This window comes from Callorhinchus milii, unplaced genomic scaffold (assembly GCF_018977255.1).
Source record: "Callorhinchus milii isolate IMCB2004 unplaced genomic scaffold, IMCB_Cmil_1.0 Scaffold550, whole genome shotgun sequence".
NCBI lineage: Eukaryota > Metazoa > Chordata > Chondrichthyes > Chimaeriformes > Callorhinchidae > Callorhinchus > Callorhinchus milii.
Genome location: NW_024705291.1, coordinates 41,420 through 56,031, shown reverse-complemented (window position 1 = coordinate 56,031; position 14,612 = coordinate 41,420). Strand labels below are relative to the sequence as shown.

Here is a 14,612-nt window from a genome sequence, read left to right as displayed (position 1 = left end):
AAAAAAAATCATAAATACCAAAACTGTCAAGTATAAAATGTAATTTATGTCAATGTTCCACATTCAAGTTAATTTGAAACCACCCACAATTTAGTTGCCAAAGAGGTTGATATAGCCACTTAGAATTGCCCTGAAAAAAATGGAAATCGTATTCTTCCACACTTACTATAATAATAAATATACATTTTGTATCAGCAGCATTCTCAACCGCCAGTCGTCTTCATTCGCCTTGTCTTGTACAGAAGAGCTCCATACCCCCCCCCCCCCCATTTAGCCGACATCACTTGTGAACCCCTGCAAACACGAACACAGCAAAAGACAAAGATGCACGAGACAGGTTAAATGCGTACAGTATTTCCCCGCATATAGCCCGCATACGCATATAACCCGCAGACGCATATACCCCGCAAAAGTAGCGTTTTGTGTAAAACAAATTTCAGATAGCCCGCACCTCCATACACCCCACATGCATTCATATCTTTAACGTCGTTACCGCAGCTTAATTCCATCAAATTAATGCGACGTTTACATTTGTAATACATTCCACTATCAATTGTTAACATTAAAATCATAACGTGCACAAAGAAAATAAACTAGTCGGAAACGAGTGAACTTAATACAGAAAATAAGTAACAAAAGTAAATATCCAATAAATAAGTAACACGTAACTGGTAGCAAAGTAAGTCGTTTTAGCACTGGTAGATTGCGCACTGCGCTGACAATAGCGGCACTACGGTGACGCCGTTGCCTCGCCCCCCCACCTCTCCTCTTCCTCCCCCAGCTGCCCCACCCCCCACCCCCCCACCTCACCTCTCTCCCCCCCACCTGCCCCACCCCCCCACCCCCCACCTCTCCCTGTCCCCAGCTCTCAAGTCGCCGGTAAACAAAGTACGCCCACTTCAAACATTGTCGTTTCATTGTACAAACAATTCGAATAATTAAAAACGTGATAGCATGTGCAATTTTAGTGTGAGTGGTTTATTCAGCAGTGCTTTAGTCAAAGGTAACTGTTGCATAGTGGATAGTCCTACCATGAAAACATTAAACGAGTTATGACATGTCACACGTGTAAAATATTTGTGGGATAGCCCGCACCTCCATATACCCCGCAGGGTCTTGTTTTGTTTGTAAAAAGTGGTATACCCGCGGGTTATATGCGGGAAAATACGGTCATTTAAACCGTTCCGGGAAAAGTAAGTGGGGTTTGGGCCAGGACGCACAGCTCAGAGAGACTTTAGCCATGATGAGCCATGATGGAGTGGCAGCTGAGGAATGGAAGTTGTCACAGAGAGCATCCATCTAAGAGACGGAGGCACGAAATCGACTCTCGTGCTACGGTGGATTGAATTCGGACTTTGCTGCAAAGATCACAGGGGCGTGCAATCGTTGAAAATTCGTCAATTTTAGTTTTGTTGTCTAAATCCATTCGGGGAGTCTTGGTCGAGTTTTATCAACGACAGATTCGAGGTGACCCCCACGGGAAGGAGAGAAAAAAAATATTCATAATGATGATAGATAAAAATTTGAGCTTAAAGAATAAACAATAAAAATATGTTAATGCCACTGTTAAACTAAATGTGTCCTGTGCTTTTTGGCCACTCTGTGGTAAAGTCATATTTTTTTCCCGATGGTGACCTTCAAACGAATCAGATAAATATAGCCGTGACGTGTGGGCGATGAGAATGACGAGCTGGCTCCAGATTTTCCCGCTGACTTTAATGAGCCGAAGGAGACGACGCAGGTTCGTCTTGATTAAATCTAATTCGGGACGCATTTGGATGGGTTTTGTGCGCGTTTGTTGCGTGTGCTTGTTACAGTTACCTAATCAACTGACACTTACAAACGAGTGACATTTGGACGGAAAACGCACGCGGAAAGTTTGACCCTTTTAAATTTCGCAGCAACTCTACAACGCGTGGACTCTGCTCAACGCCCGTGGAGTGGGACTCACCGTCTGCATCTGAGCTGTCCGAGTTACCTTCCTCAGACTCTGCAACCTCCTCCCCTCCTCATCCTCCTCTTCGTCCTCATCCTCTGCATCTGTCAAGGCATACCGTGAATGCGACCCTCGCTTCGTACCGGGGCTTTCGGACAATCGATACAAGTGCAGCGCTTCGAAACCACTCGTTTGAAATGCGCGTTATGATTGCCGTACATTTCATTCCACGAAATAATCGACAGTTTTGGGGACAATTCTGCAACTGCTGTGACTGTGAGCGAATCTGCGTCACAACGTCACACCCCACACACCCGCCCCCACCCTCCTCACCCAGCACAACGAAGTGGCTGATCATGTGCAAATGTATGGCATCAAAGTAATCTAAATACTCTTCAACGCACGTTGATTCTAAATGTGGAGGCAAAAACCGGAGGGCACGGAAAAAAAATATCCACGCGATCACGGAAGAAGAGAGAGAGAGACGCAAAATCCAATAATACATCTTGACTTAAAGCATTCGTGACTGCAGGCATTCATATTCTTGGGTCTTTCGTTAAAGTCACATAGAAAGATAAAAAAAATAACACCTGAAGACGACCGCTTGTGTTGCGATTAAAACGTCGTAGTTTTTTGTAAAAAATATTTAACCTATCTACGTGACTTTACCGAAAGACCCAAGAATATCCAAATATACAGCAGGCGTCAGGCTCAGGATCGAACCCCTGAACCTCCCGTAGACCAGGCGAGGTAGTTAACATCTCCTTAGCCACCGTGGCACCCCACCCTCGCCACCCAGCTGGGAGTTCTCACCTTTGCCGAAGTCAATGCCCTCACAGCCTCCTGGACGTTGTCCAGGTCGACGAGGAAGTGGTTCATGTTCTCGTAGCCCATCTCCATCTTCGGCATTTCGGACCCTTTCGTAGCATCGACGACGCTGCAAAGGAAGTGCGCTGGTACGGTTTGCTGACATTTCACCCGGCGAAGTCTGGTCTGCGTCCGTCTATAGCTCTATTGCCGGACTCTGCTGACGAGGACCAGCAGTTCGAGGGCGAGGTGGTCCAGAGTTAGTTTGGTTGTGGGAACAAATGCTGCTGGACAACGTTGGGCTGGAGGCTCAAAGGCCTTGATTGGAGTACACAAACTATATATGTATACAGTTATTTTATGAGACGGACTGAAGTGTGTTCCCAAAGTGAAGAGGGGATAACCTTGCCAAGCATATTTGGCAATCCGTCTGCATTCACTTAGCAAGCCCGACTCTGCTAAGGAGATCAGGAAGTTTACTTTCTTGAACCAATTCTGATATATATCATTGGTCTGAAAGTCCAAAGGCTAATGGATCAAAACATTGTTATTCTCATGTGGCAATACAGACGGAAGAGTGTTCATTTGATTACCTACTTAAAAATCTATCTCGACGTGTGCTGAATTACAAATCTCAGTGACAATATTAGGGATAGATGAGTTGAAAGGAGACTTGATATGGAACGGACAACTCACCTCTTCTGAAGAGCGCTTGCACTCTGTAAATAATGATAAAAAAACACAACGTTAAATTCGTGACAAGAATAGTTTTGTATTAATAACAAAATCTATCACCATCAGCGCTCGGATATATTGTCAAGTCCGTCTGCACCATAACAATCTGACAAGCAACCGATGAAAGAGACGCATCACTATATCTAAATAACAATAAGCTACTGCTGGATGAAGGCCTCCCTACACCATGTCAGTCATCAAGGCCATTTGACCATACTACACCATGCCGGTCATTGTGGGTTAGGTTACGGGACTGGTTCAAATATCACCTGCCACCGATTCAAACTCAGGTCACCAGGTTCACAGCGCAGATCACTAACCACTGCGCCAATACTCCCACTCGCCGTGTCTAAAGTGCCCTCCTGTGTTCCGTATCCACTTACCCTAACGACATAAACATAAAAGAACTGTCTGGAGATGACGCTTGAAATTACGTACGCAAGCGTTTTACATTTTTCATCAGTCAGTATTTTTTGCGATGGGCCTCAACTCAGAGTGACAAACTGAAAATGTGAAGAGGCCTGTAATTTTCTCCCTTTCCCTGCACGCATCTTCATTTAAACGAGCTAAGCCACATGTCCTGCAAATGCATATTGCAGGCCTCTGTCAATCCACTCGTGGATTATGATGATGATGACACCACCGAAGCTTTTTCGCCAACCGTGGCTGTCGTTTGCCCACACGAGTACGACGTGGCCAAGACAGAGGTCCAGGACATCGTTCGCAAACAAAGTAACGGAAGAGCGACGCATCTAAAATTCAACGAAGTTTCTATAATCGCTCAGACATCGCCCGTCACCAATGTCAGCCTCGGCCAAGACTCGAACTCGGCTCGCCGGTTTGCGGAGCGCGGCCGGCTCGCCGCTCACCGCACCCTCCCCCCCGCCAACCAACAGATTCTGACGAGCGCGGAGACGACGAACGGTGCTGACCTGAAGGAATGCCGCAGCCTCGGGCTCCTCCATGGCCTGGAAGGCTGTCTCCACCAGCTTGGAGGCGGACTGCAAGTGCTCGTTGTACTGCTTGATGAGGTCCCGCACGTGCTGGTTCTTGTCCTCCTGCTCCTGCGAGATGACCATCAGCATCTCCTGTTTCCTCTCCTCCAGCGCCGCGTATACGCCGTCGAACTGCTCGCACAGCATCTGCTTCTGCACCCGGCTGTTCTCCTGGAGTGGCGCCCACCCCGCGGACAGAGCAGGGCACGAGCGACAGAATCGGTGTTAATTTTCGGTGGGAACGTCAGCGGTTCTGCGGGGTGTTTTTGGGGTTTTTTAAATCCTTTATATTAAGTTCGCTTGCACGCTTGCTTGCTTGCGCGCTTACGACCGTGCAAATCTTTCGGTCGTTTTTTAACCCACTTCCCGTGATCCAATCGAGCTGACATTTTCCACACAGACTCGTTGTGCGTGACAATTATTTTTCGTGAAATTTTTTCCCCAAAATTTTACACTTTTTAGGAACAAAAAATTATATGTAATTACCAATTGCTTAATGGTGGCAACCAATCATCTGACCCATAGGTGGCAGCCATCTCAAGCCAGAGGACAAGAGGACTCTAGCCGCCACGCATATAAAGGATTTATAGTGAAAAACTTTTTTTTACGGGTTATTTTTTTGCTCCACTCGCTTACTCGCTCTCTCAGTCTCTCGGTCTTATTGCGTCAACTTGTGGAATTTGAGCCAGGTCGTTGCGTGTGTGTGTGTGGATTCCCTTTAGTCAGCTTTAAAAAAATATTATTTGAAAGACCAGACAAAGTCCACAAGATAAGACTTGAGGGAATATATCCACGGCTATCCGTCGACGAGACTCGTGGTAGGACTGCGAAATGAAAATGCCGAGTCGGGGTCTGCCTGCCCAGTGGCAACGCGGTGTGCTTCGAACCGGTCCCTCCGGTGTTGTGCAATTAATTAATTGGGGGCCCCCTGCCCGGCAGTGGGCTCGTCGTAACCGCGGCCTCCGGTGCAGTTGCACCGCCTGCACACTCGACACCTAACGCCGCTGTGGCCACCATCGCGAGTGGTGGCTCATCAGCGGTACGAGTTGTCTGTTTACAGTAACGTTCATAGGTTGACCTCTTACGACTTCAAACGAAGCAGTCCTCATTTGATCAACCCTGGCCGGGTTAATGGGCTGATTAACACGTAGGCTTTCGCGACCAATATCATCCATAATACAGGTTTTTGTTAGTTATATTTTGTAATCATTATTTACGAGATTTAAAAAAAACCTGTGTTATAATGGACTGATACTCTTGGGTTTTTTTCCGGTAAAGTCACGTAGGTAAAAAATAAAATATAAAGTTAATAAAAGTAATATTATTACTTTTAATAACTATTATTTTTTTATAATATTATTACTTTTATTAAAATTAATTATTTTTTACCTACGTGACTTTACCGAAGAAAAAAAACCTAAGAGTATAAATCCTTGCAGTCACAAAAGCTTCAAATCTAGAAATAATGACTGAGTTGATAAAAAACAAACGTTTAAACCCCGCTACAAATCCACTGCGGGATCTTTGCCCCGGCTGCGTGAGGCCAGCGTTCTTTAGCCGGGTCAGCCACACTGCAGCACAACGGAGACTCGATGAACGCAGAGAGTCTCGGAGATCATCGCCACTGGGGGTGATGTCGTTCTCATTGTCACTGAAGCGACGGCAACTCCACAACGTCCGACGTGGCACGGGCGGGCAAAGTGCCCCAGCCGAGAGCGTCACGGCCCGGATTTCAACAACGCTGCGATGAAGCAGCACGTGCGTGTGCGTGCACGTGCGTGTGCGTGCACGTGCGTGTGCGCGTGCGTGCGTCGTGTGTGTGCGTGTGCGCGTGTGCGTGTGTGTGCGTGTGTGTGCGCGTGTGTGTGCGTGCGCGTGTGTGTGCGTACGTGCGCGCGAGCGTGCGTGCGTGCGTGCGCTGCTGCACTGGTGTTTCAACGGGGCGGGGGAGTGTCACACTTACATCGATGACTTTGCAGCTGTGCTCCATCTCGCTGATCATCAGCTGCACCCTGTCATTGCTCGCCACCAGTCTGGAGATGGAGTCGCTGAGGTCGTTCTGGCAACAGCACAACAACAAAGAAAGCCGTCGAAGGACACGGGGAGAGAGGGGAGGGGGTGAACTTGGGCACTGTCTGTCCTCCCATCGCGCCGCGTAATTTTCACGACGCGAATTGGATGCAACGCGGTGAATTGCATTCGGGGGAACGCATTTTTTTTTTCGCGAACACGGTTGCGAATTGGATGCAACGCGATCGAGTGAACGGAACTACATCGCAGCGTGAGTTGGAATAAGCGGGTTGTAGCGGCTTCCACTGTGCATCATGGCGCAAGGCGTCGGGATGCTGCTGGATGCTTCTAGATGCTACCCACGCGCCTCGGTCTTTGTTCAGCTCGCGTACGCATCTCACCGTGTTATCGCGGGCTGCGCATTACCCTATGATATTGTATTTATTATAACACGATTCTTCCATAAAGCGGTGTTCTTCAAGGACGCGACTACCGCGTTACAGAAGAACAGACTACCGTGCAAACGTACGTGCACTCTCTTAAATGGGGGGGGGGGTGGGATACAAAGGTCCAGCCATGCAATAGCTTACCCTCGGCATTGCTGGTGGAAGTGCATCCACCAGTTGGTGGCTCGAGATGTCATTTTATCTACTCTTTCACAGCTCACCAGACACTCAAGCAAGAGGTGGGTGCACCCACACCTCACCCCACCACGCGTCATCTGCCTGACAAGGCTGCCTGGAATTCAGCGCTATTTTGATGAACATCGCCGATGGGGAGACAAGGGTGTGAAACGGAACTGGCCCGAACCCAGCCCTCATCGAGTGCCATGTCAGCTTTCACCAGAATCAGAATCTTCATTTATCCTGGAGGAATCCAAAGAGCTATAAAGCTCTTTTTCATAGACGCCCAGTAACTGGTACCCTCAACAGCATGTCTTTCATCAGTTTAGAAAGCAGGTAAGCCGGGTGGGTTTCTTGAGCGCAACATTTAGCAGGAGTGATACTAAAAAATAAACATCTTACCATTGTGTGGTTTGGCTGAACCTTTGTATTAGCTCTACTGAAGTGAAGATGGGGGGGGGGGTGTCAGTAGTGACTGGGTGGTGGTGGTGATGGTGGTGGTGGTCACCTTGTGGCTTTTATAAACGCTCCCCAGGGGGGCCACTTGGCAGTCCTTGTGAGCTCCGAACACCTTGCACAGAGAGCACGTGGGCACGCTGCAGGTGATGCAGAAGATGTTGATCTTCTCTTCCGCGTGCTCCACACACATCGGGTGGTCCACCTTTTTCACCGGCCTGTGGTTTTCAACGGCACGCGAAAGAAAAAGACCCGAATTCACCCGGGTTAGCCTTCGTTGCAAGCTTGTTTGCTGGCGAGCACTGATAGATAGATACATAGATACGTGACTACATACAGGGTGGTTCAAAAGTCAGGACACGTAGGGTTATTTCATTTATTTTGACGCTGCGCGAAACAAAATAATTGCTTATTCTTTAAGTAAAATTTGTTTTTATTATCATTATTATTATCTATTTTTCTTCTTCCGTTTCGGGTGAAATTAGTTTTTTAAGCGCAAAGAACACGGAATAAAAAAAAAACGAGCGCGTTTATGTACGATGAAGAAGGCAGCTTCACATGTTTTAAAAAAAAGTTCTTAAATTAGTTTCAAAATATAATTCGTGAGTGTATTAATGTTAATTGAAGCCGGTGTTGAATATTTGTCAAAATTAATTCAACAGTAACACAAAATTTACGTATTAAAAATATATAATAACCCTATGTGTTTAGATTTAAAGCTTTCGTGACTGCAGGGATTCATATTCTTGATTCTTTCGGTAAAGTCACGTAGAAGGGAAATAATTTGGGCCACCCTGTATAATGTCAGCGCGGTTACTGTGTGCAGGGACAAAGGCACAAATGCCCCCAAATTCCAAGTGTCCGGCGACAATCAGCACTCCTGGAAGTGCAATAGACAGATAGAGAGTTCACACTCGACTGGTATTGAGCAGGGTTTACAAACAACTTTGGGAAATCCATAACTCAAATCAAGATGTATTCTTGTAAGTCGGAGTAGCTGTGTTGTCACGTAACAGCCAGCACCAGTGAAATTTGCTGCGATAGTCCTTTTGCAGGATGTTTCTGATTATAGCTGCCTGTAATTGAAAGGGCAATTAAAATATAACATTAAATGTAACAGATGAACGGATACATTTGCATCCATGCTCCTATGGTCGGAGTAGTAACGGCACTGGGCATAGGGAAACCAAGCACACGTTTCGGACCCCACGTATTTCAAGGGGCCTAAGATGAATGGACAAAATTGGAGTGAACCAAACAACGGCTCGAATTCAAACCCCTAATGAGCGTGCATGTTTGAACACACGCTTCGTTCGTTTTACCCATGCATATCCTACTCGTATCCATCTCGTCTCACTACCTATCTACCTCTGGTCTGCATCTGAAAAGGTGTGTGTGGTGGGTGGGAACGCAGACGGTCCATCGACCAGTCATCTCAGTCAGTCAAACCCAAGCCACCTTTGGTCTGACCCGTCACTCTCCTGCCAGCGGGCGTTCGACACTTTCAGGTGGCCTTAAAGTGCACATAGCCTGGCTGTTGTTGTGGTGGCTGGGTGGAAACACACGATGTGCATGCTTAGGGTCCCCCCAGCACCGAGTGAGTTCAAGGCTGATCCACGTTTGCCAGTGTGTGACACCGCGCCCCCCGTGGTCACTCGCCTGGTGGACTCTGTCTTGTAGATGTCGATGATGTTTTCTACCAGCAGGTTGCGCTGCAGGCCGTACACGCCGTGCCGGTCCAGCACCACCTCGTGGCGACACGAGGGACAGCGAAAACGACCTCCGGACGTCACCGTGTTACCCCGTGTCACCATGAACGGGTTGGCGGCCTGCGGGCGAGCGAACGAGCAGGTGAGCACTCGGGAGTGGGTTGGCTTGAGTGTAAGTGGAATTAATTGAGCCGGGTGAGTGAGCGAGTGAGTGCGTGGTGGGCGAGAGAGTGAACGAGTGGGAGAGTGAATGAGTTTGTGAGTAGGTGGATGAGTGAGCGTGTGAGTGGGTGAGGGGGTCGGTGAATGAGTGAATTGACGAGTGAGTTGGCGAATTGGTGTGTGGGTGGGTGAGTGAATGAGTGGGTGACTGAGTGAGCGAATGAGTGGGTCAATGAGTGAATGAGTGGGTGAGCGGGCAGATGATCGAGTGAAAATGATGAGTGATTGAGATCAAGTTAGTGTTCTTTAACCAGGTGAGAACTCCTGTTCGCAAGAGTAATACAATACAGCAAAGAATAAAGTATAAAATCAGCCCAAAAACAACGATGTCATATGAGACATCAGAAATATTGCCCGAACATAAATCAATGTTCGTAATTCATTCCCTGTCGGCTCGGGTAGATTGAATTTATATTGATCGTGTTACAATTGCATGAATTAGTTGCCAAGGGGAACACATTGTTGACTCAACCCGAGAGTGTGACCTTGTTTTAAACAGGGGTTATATATAAACTCATGCGGAGGACCACAACGTTAAACACACTTCAAGTAAATATTAAACGCTGAACAGAATGACTAAATACGTGATCTGTTTATCGTATGGGTTTGCGTGCGTTTTTTTTTTTTTTTTGCATTGCATGGAGTCCCAAATTTCACACGGAGTGCTCTTGCCAATAACATTACATATGCACGTGTTCATTTTTTGTTTGTTTTGATAAAGTTGAGATGCGGTTTTTTTCCCCCCTTTGTCGTAGTTCTAAATAAAATGCACTTTGATGAGCCCAATAACAGCACTTGGAGAGAATGTATAAAAATCATCATGTAATGTATTAGATTGTGCAATGCTTTCTGAGCTGTTAAAGGGTCAGTGGTGCACAGATTGTAGCCAAGGAGGGGGGAATTCACCGCCGAATTTCATGCCAGCGACACAATTCACCAACAGCAATACCCCGTGAGGATATGCACAGCCAATGTCCTGGTGTGGTTGCACAACCGTTGTTGTATTGATTGATTTTGATTGCTCTTATTTTGTCGACGTGGGTAAGAAATGCTCAGCCGTGAGCTGCGTTAGAAGAATGATCCACGGAGGATCTTTGTTAAAAAAAAAGAAAAACAAAAGAAAGTTACAGAAAGAAATCAAAACATTGAGTAGCAATGTGCAGATTAGGGCCGGTGGACCACGTGGAGTTGGACAACCAGATAGAGGGCGATGAGGCTCCTGTAGGAGGCGGTACAGCAAGCGGGTCGCAGACCCCATCTGTGCAGATTTAGAGCGACTTCTCCATGTCTGTGCGGGATAAGCGGCGGTGCAGTCGTTGTCGCACTGAGCTCCAAACCTCGTACCGCCTGAGTTGGATTTCCCGGCCAAGGCCAACATGAGTTGCAGAGTGAAACTGTGATTCGAAGTGGTCCTCTTTACCGTCCCTCTTTACCGTCCCGAATTGACCAGCGTGGTGAAGTATCGTAACAAAATTAAAACACGCAACAATCCGCAACCGGTATGGAGTATAATAGGGCGTGCGTGAAGCTAGACTAGAGCTGTTTATCCCTGCCACACTCACATCTCACTACAATTGTGAATTGAATAAAGATGCCTGAGGCTTGGCAACCCCCTTTGCTGTGACGCGTTTATGGGAGCGAGCAGTATGACGGGACCTGACTACCTGACCTCTCGGTTTAGGCCATACAGGGCGGTACAGTACGCAGGTATAGTGGAGATGTTGTCCACACTTCACCCCCTACCACAAGCGATGCGCCATCGGACTTGCATTAACGAAGGGTGCTTCAAAAAAATGTTGACACTCACATGGGACTATCGTTTTTAATGAAAAAAACCTGGGATAACACACTGTAACATGATAGCAAATGTGGATAGCTTAAAAAGTAACTTGTTCGCCATCATTGTCACCACATTCCTGGAATCTTCTCCAGGTGGTCTCCAGAGCCCGGATATACATTTGTTGTGATGTTGTTGCAAATTCTCAGAAGTGTTTTACAGTTTTTTTTCTTGAAGCACCCTGGTATATCGCTTGTTGCCTTATTAGTATGCTGGGGTGGACAAGCTACAAGGGTGGACCAGTGGACATTGCCCGTGGCTTCAAGTGCTTTGACCAGAATCGTAACCTCGAGACCTCTGGGTTTGTTGTTGCAGCTTGTCGTGCTACGCCTGAAATTCCACGGTGGGTTTTTGGTATTGCCCTCTCAACGTGCGCTTCGAAAGAGCATGTTTGTACGGCCACCTCAGCAGAATACATAGCATTTAGCGATATAGGCACAAGGGACATTTGTGCGCGGTTCTTCAGGATTTAGCACTGTGACGGTGAGACAGAGTAGGCAACAGAGTGATAAAGGGTTGGTAACAAAAATGTTATCTACTTGGCTAGTGTAGCCAGAGAATACCACTTTAGAACAAGGTTTTTTTTTTGCAGTTGATACCTATAATTGACTTGAGATGTCATTTTAATCTCAGGTATTCACTTGTTGTTACTGTGAAATGCGCAGTGTCGTGCTTGCAATAAACGTCACTACCACCGGCCGCGTTTTTGTTGTTGTTGTGTGTGCCGTTGATGATGTTGATGATGTTGATGATGTTGATGATGTTGATAATGCAGCGCGCCCACAGACGTCGCCTGCCACCGGGGAAGGAGCTGGCGTGACTCCTGGTGAAAGCGGTGGCGAGGTGGAAGGGGTGGAGTGGTGGGGTGTAAGGGTGGGGGGAGAAGGGTGAAAGAGGTGGGGGGTGGGTGGAAGGGGTGGGGGGTGGAAGAGGTGGGGGCGGAATGGACGATGTGGGAGGGGGGTGGAATGGGTGGGTGGTGGATGAGGTGGAGGGATGCAAGTGGTGGAGGTGTGGGAATAGAAGACGGGTTTCTTCACAATCGCTCGTTAACGCCGTTTTAAAACCCCTTGCACTCCTTTGCTTTGTCAACCCGTATCAACAACAACAACAACACTAATATCAGGTCAAGGGAGCAACAACTCTTAAACCCAATCATGAGCTCTTTGTGAACGACTCATTTGCGTTGCGATGTTAACTGTCGCGGCTTTGACTGCTGCTGCTGCGGTAGATGGACACAGATATTTTGCATAGGCTGCATTTTGCCCCGAATGCGCCCGATATCACTGAATCTGAGAAGCTAAGCTATCGTGCTGTGACGATTCCACCTGAAGACGGAGGCTTGTGTTGCCTCCGAAACGTCGTGATTTTTTTTTTATTAATTTTAATTTTTTACCTACGTAACTTTACCGAAAAAACCCAAGAATATGAATCCTATCAGTCACGAAAGCTTCAAATCTAGAATTAAGCTAAGCTGGGTTTGACTCTGGTTAGTACTTGGACCAGGAGGCTCTCTGTGAACAGCAGGCGTTGTTGGCTTGGCTCGCTGTACTTCTGTGAGATGGCGGTACAGCAAAAGATTCCTGAATCCATCCTGTGTGGAGCTTTGCTTGTTATTCCCCTGGTATTCAACAGGTAGACCGACTTCCTACCACGTGATAAGCACACGATTGAAATCGACCAAACAACACCATCTAAAAAAATCTAAAGACTTCAGTGAAGATTTTCCTGGACCAATAAAGGACACTGCTGTGTTACAATAATCACGCTGCATTAATCCGCGAGGACACTTATCAGACAGTGCTCAAGAGACACCCGTACCTGTTTTCTCGTGTGTTGTTATTTGCGTCGCTATAAGGCAAATACAAAGACACCCCCTAGAGCCTTAACAGACTTTTTGGCGCAAGTGCTGTTCGCGAACCACCTATGACGGCCGGCACGGCAAGTGGCGATATTTACTACACACCACACCAGGTATTCATTTGAGGTTGAGTCGACCTAGGGGAGGGCCCAGGACGGGTTCAAATAATCGCAACCGGTGGTGGTCGTGAGTAGAAATCGAACTCGGGTCGCCGGGTTCGTAGCGTAGCGCGCTAACCGCTACACCAAAGGCACTTATACTTGGACGTTTCTTCAAGGTGCTTGGATAGTTTAGACAGTTTGTACAGGGTAGCTTCAAACAATGTTAACACTTCTGAGAATTTTGCAACAATACCACGAGAGATGTGCCTCCGAGCTCTGGAAACCACCTGGAGAAGATTCCAGGCACGCGTTGACAACGATGGCGAACGAGTGGAGACTCTTTGATTTTTTGAAGCTATCAACATTCATTTGTTATCATGTTAAAGTGTATTATCCGTTTCTTTTCCCATTAAAAACGATAGTCCCATGTACGTGTTAATATTTTTTTGAAGCACCCAGTATAACCTCTGGCTCAGCGGTAGAGTGAGCAGCTTGCAATCAAGAAGGTTGCACGTTCAGATCCTGGTGTCGGGGTTAATCTAACCCACTGTCACTCTGGGATCGATGACATGAGTGCCATGTTATTTTTGTATTTGTGTGTAAGTCAACAATAATTGATTTATTTCGAGAATCGCCCCTACCAGAGGAATGAGGAATTTCCATTTCGGCCTCAGGACCGTGAACTGGGGAGAGACGCAACCAACAGTGCTCATTCGAGCCAGGTCATCGCTGAGACTTTTTATTTGAAACTTCGCGCACACTTGCACCGCCTGTTTAAAAATATGCAACAGAAAAAAACACATTTTTTGGTGGCCGTTTTAAGATCTCGTCTCGACCACTGACAGCTGCCAGACTTGGCGGGTCGCATCCGCTGTATAAAAATAGCATCGCGGGTTTTAAATTACGCTATTTTATTTGTCTTCCGCGAAAAATATAAAAAGAACTGCCGTCTCGATCCACGTTGAAAGCGCCGTACGCACGCAAAAAAAAGATTTTACAAGCACACACGCCTCGTTAAAACGATTAATAAATAATCACGACGCCTTCCAAAAACTAAATTAGGCGCTGAGAGTGCGTCACGCCCAGAGTTAATTTCCTCCCAAAAGCGTGCGGACATTCGGAGGCTCGGGGAAACAGCTGCGGTCTGAATTTCCTGCGATAAAAGTGACACGCTGCTGTTGTTGTTGTTGAGTCGATGAAAGTGACACGCTGTTGTTGTTGTCGTTGTTGTTGTGTCGATAAAAGTGACACGCTGTTGTTGTTGTCGTTGTTGTTGAGTCGATAAAAGTGACACACTGTTGTTGTTGTCGTTGTTGTTGA

At 47.0% G+C, this 14,612-nt stretch overlaps 1 protein-coding gene across 1 annotated transcript; it reads right to left on the bottom strand.

Annotated features, from left to right (window-relative positions):
* Positions 1 to 270: 270 nt before the first annotated feature.
* LOC121852186 (tripartite motif-containing protein 55-like) lies at positions 271 to 12,923 on the bottom strand. The gene is given in 10 exon segments (XM_042346279.1): positions 271 to 294; positions 1,952 to 2,040; positions 2,750 to 2,767; positions 2,770 to 2,873; positions 3,440 to 3,462; positions 4,411 to 4,644; positions 6,437 to 6,532; positions 7,615 to 7,780; positions 9,222 to 9,391; positions 12,828 to 12,923. Coding segments are annotated over 10 exon segments (1,020 nt in total).
* Positions 12,924 to 14,612: the final 1,689 nt, after the last annotated feature.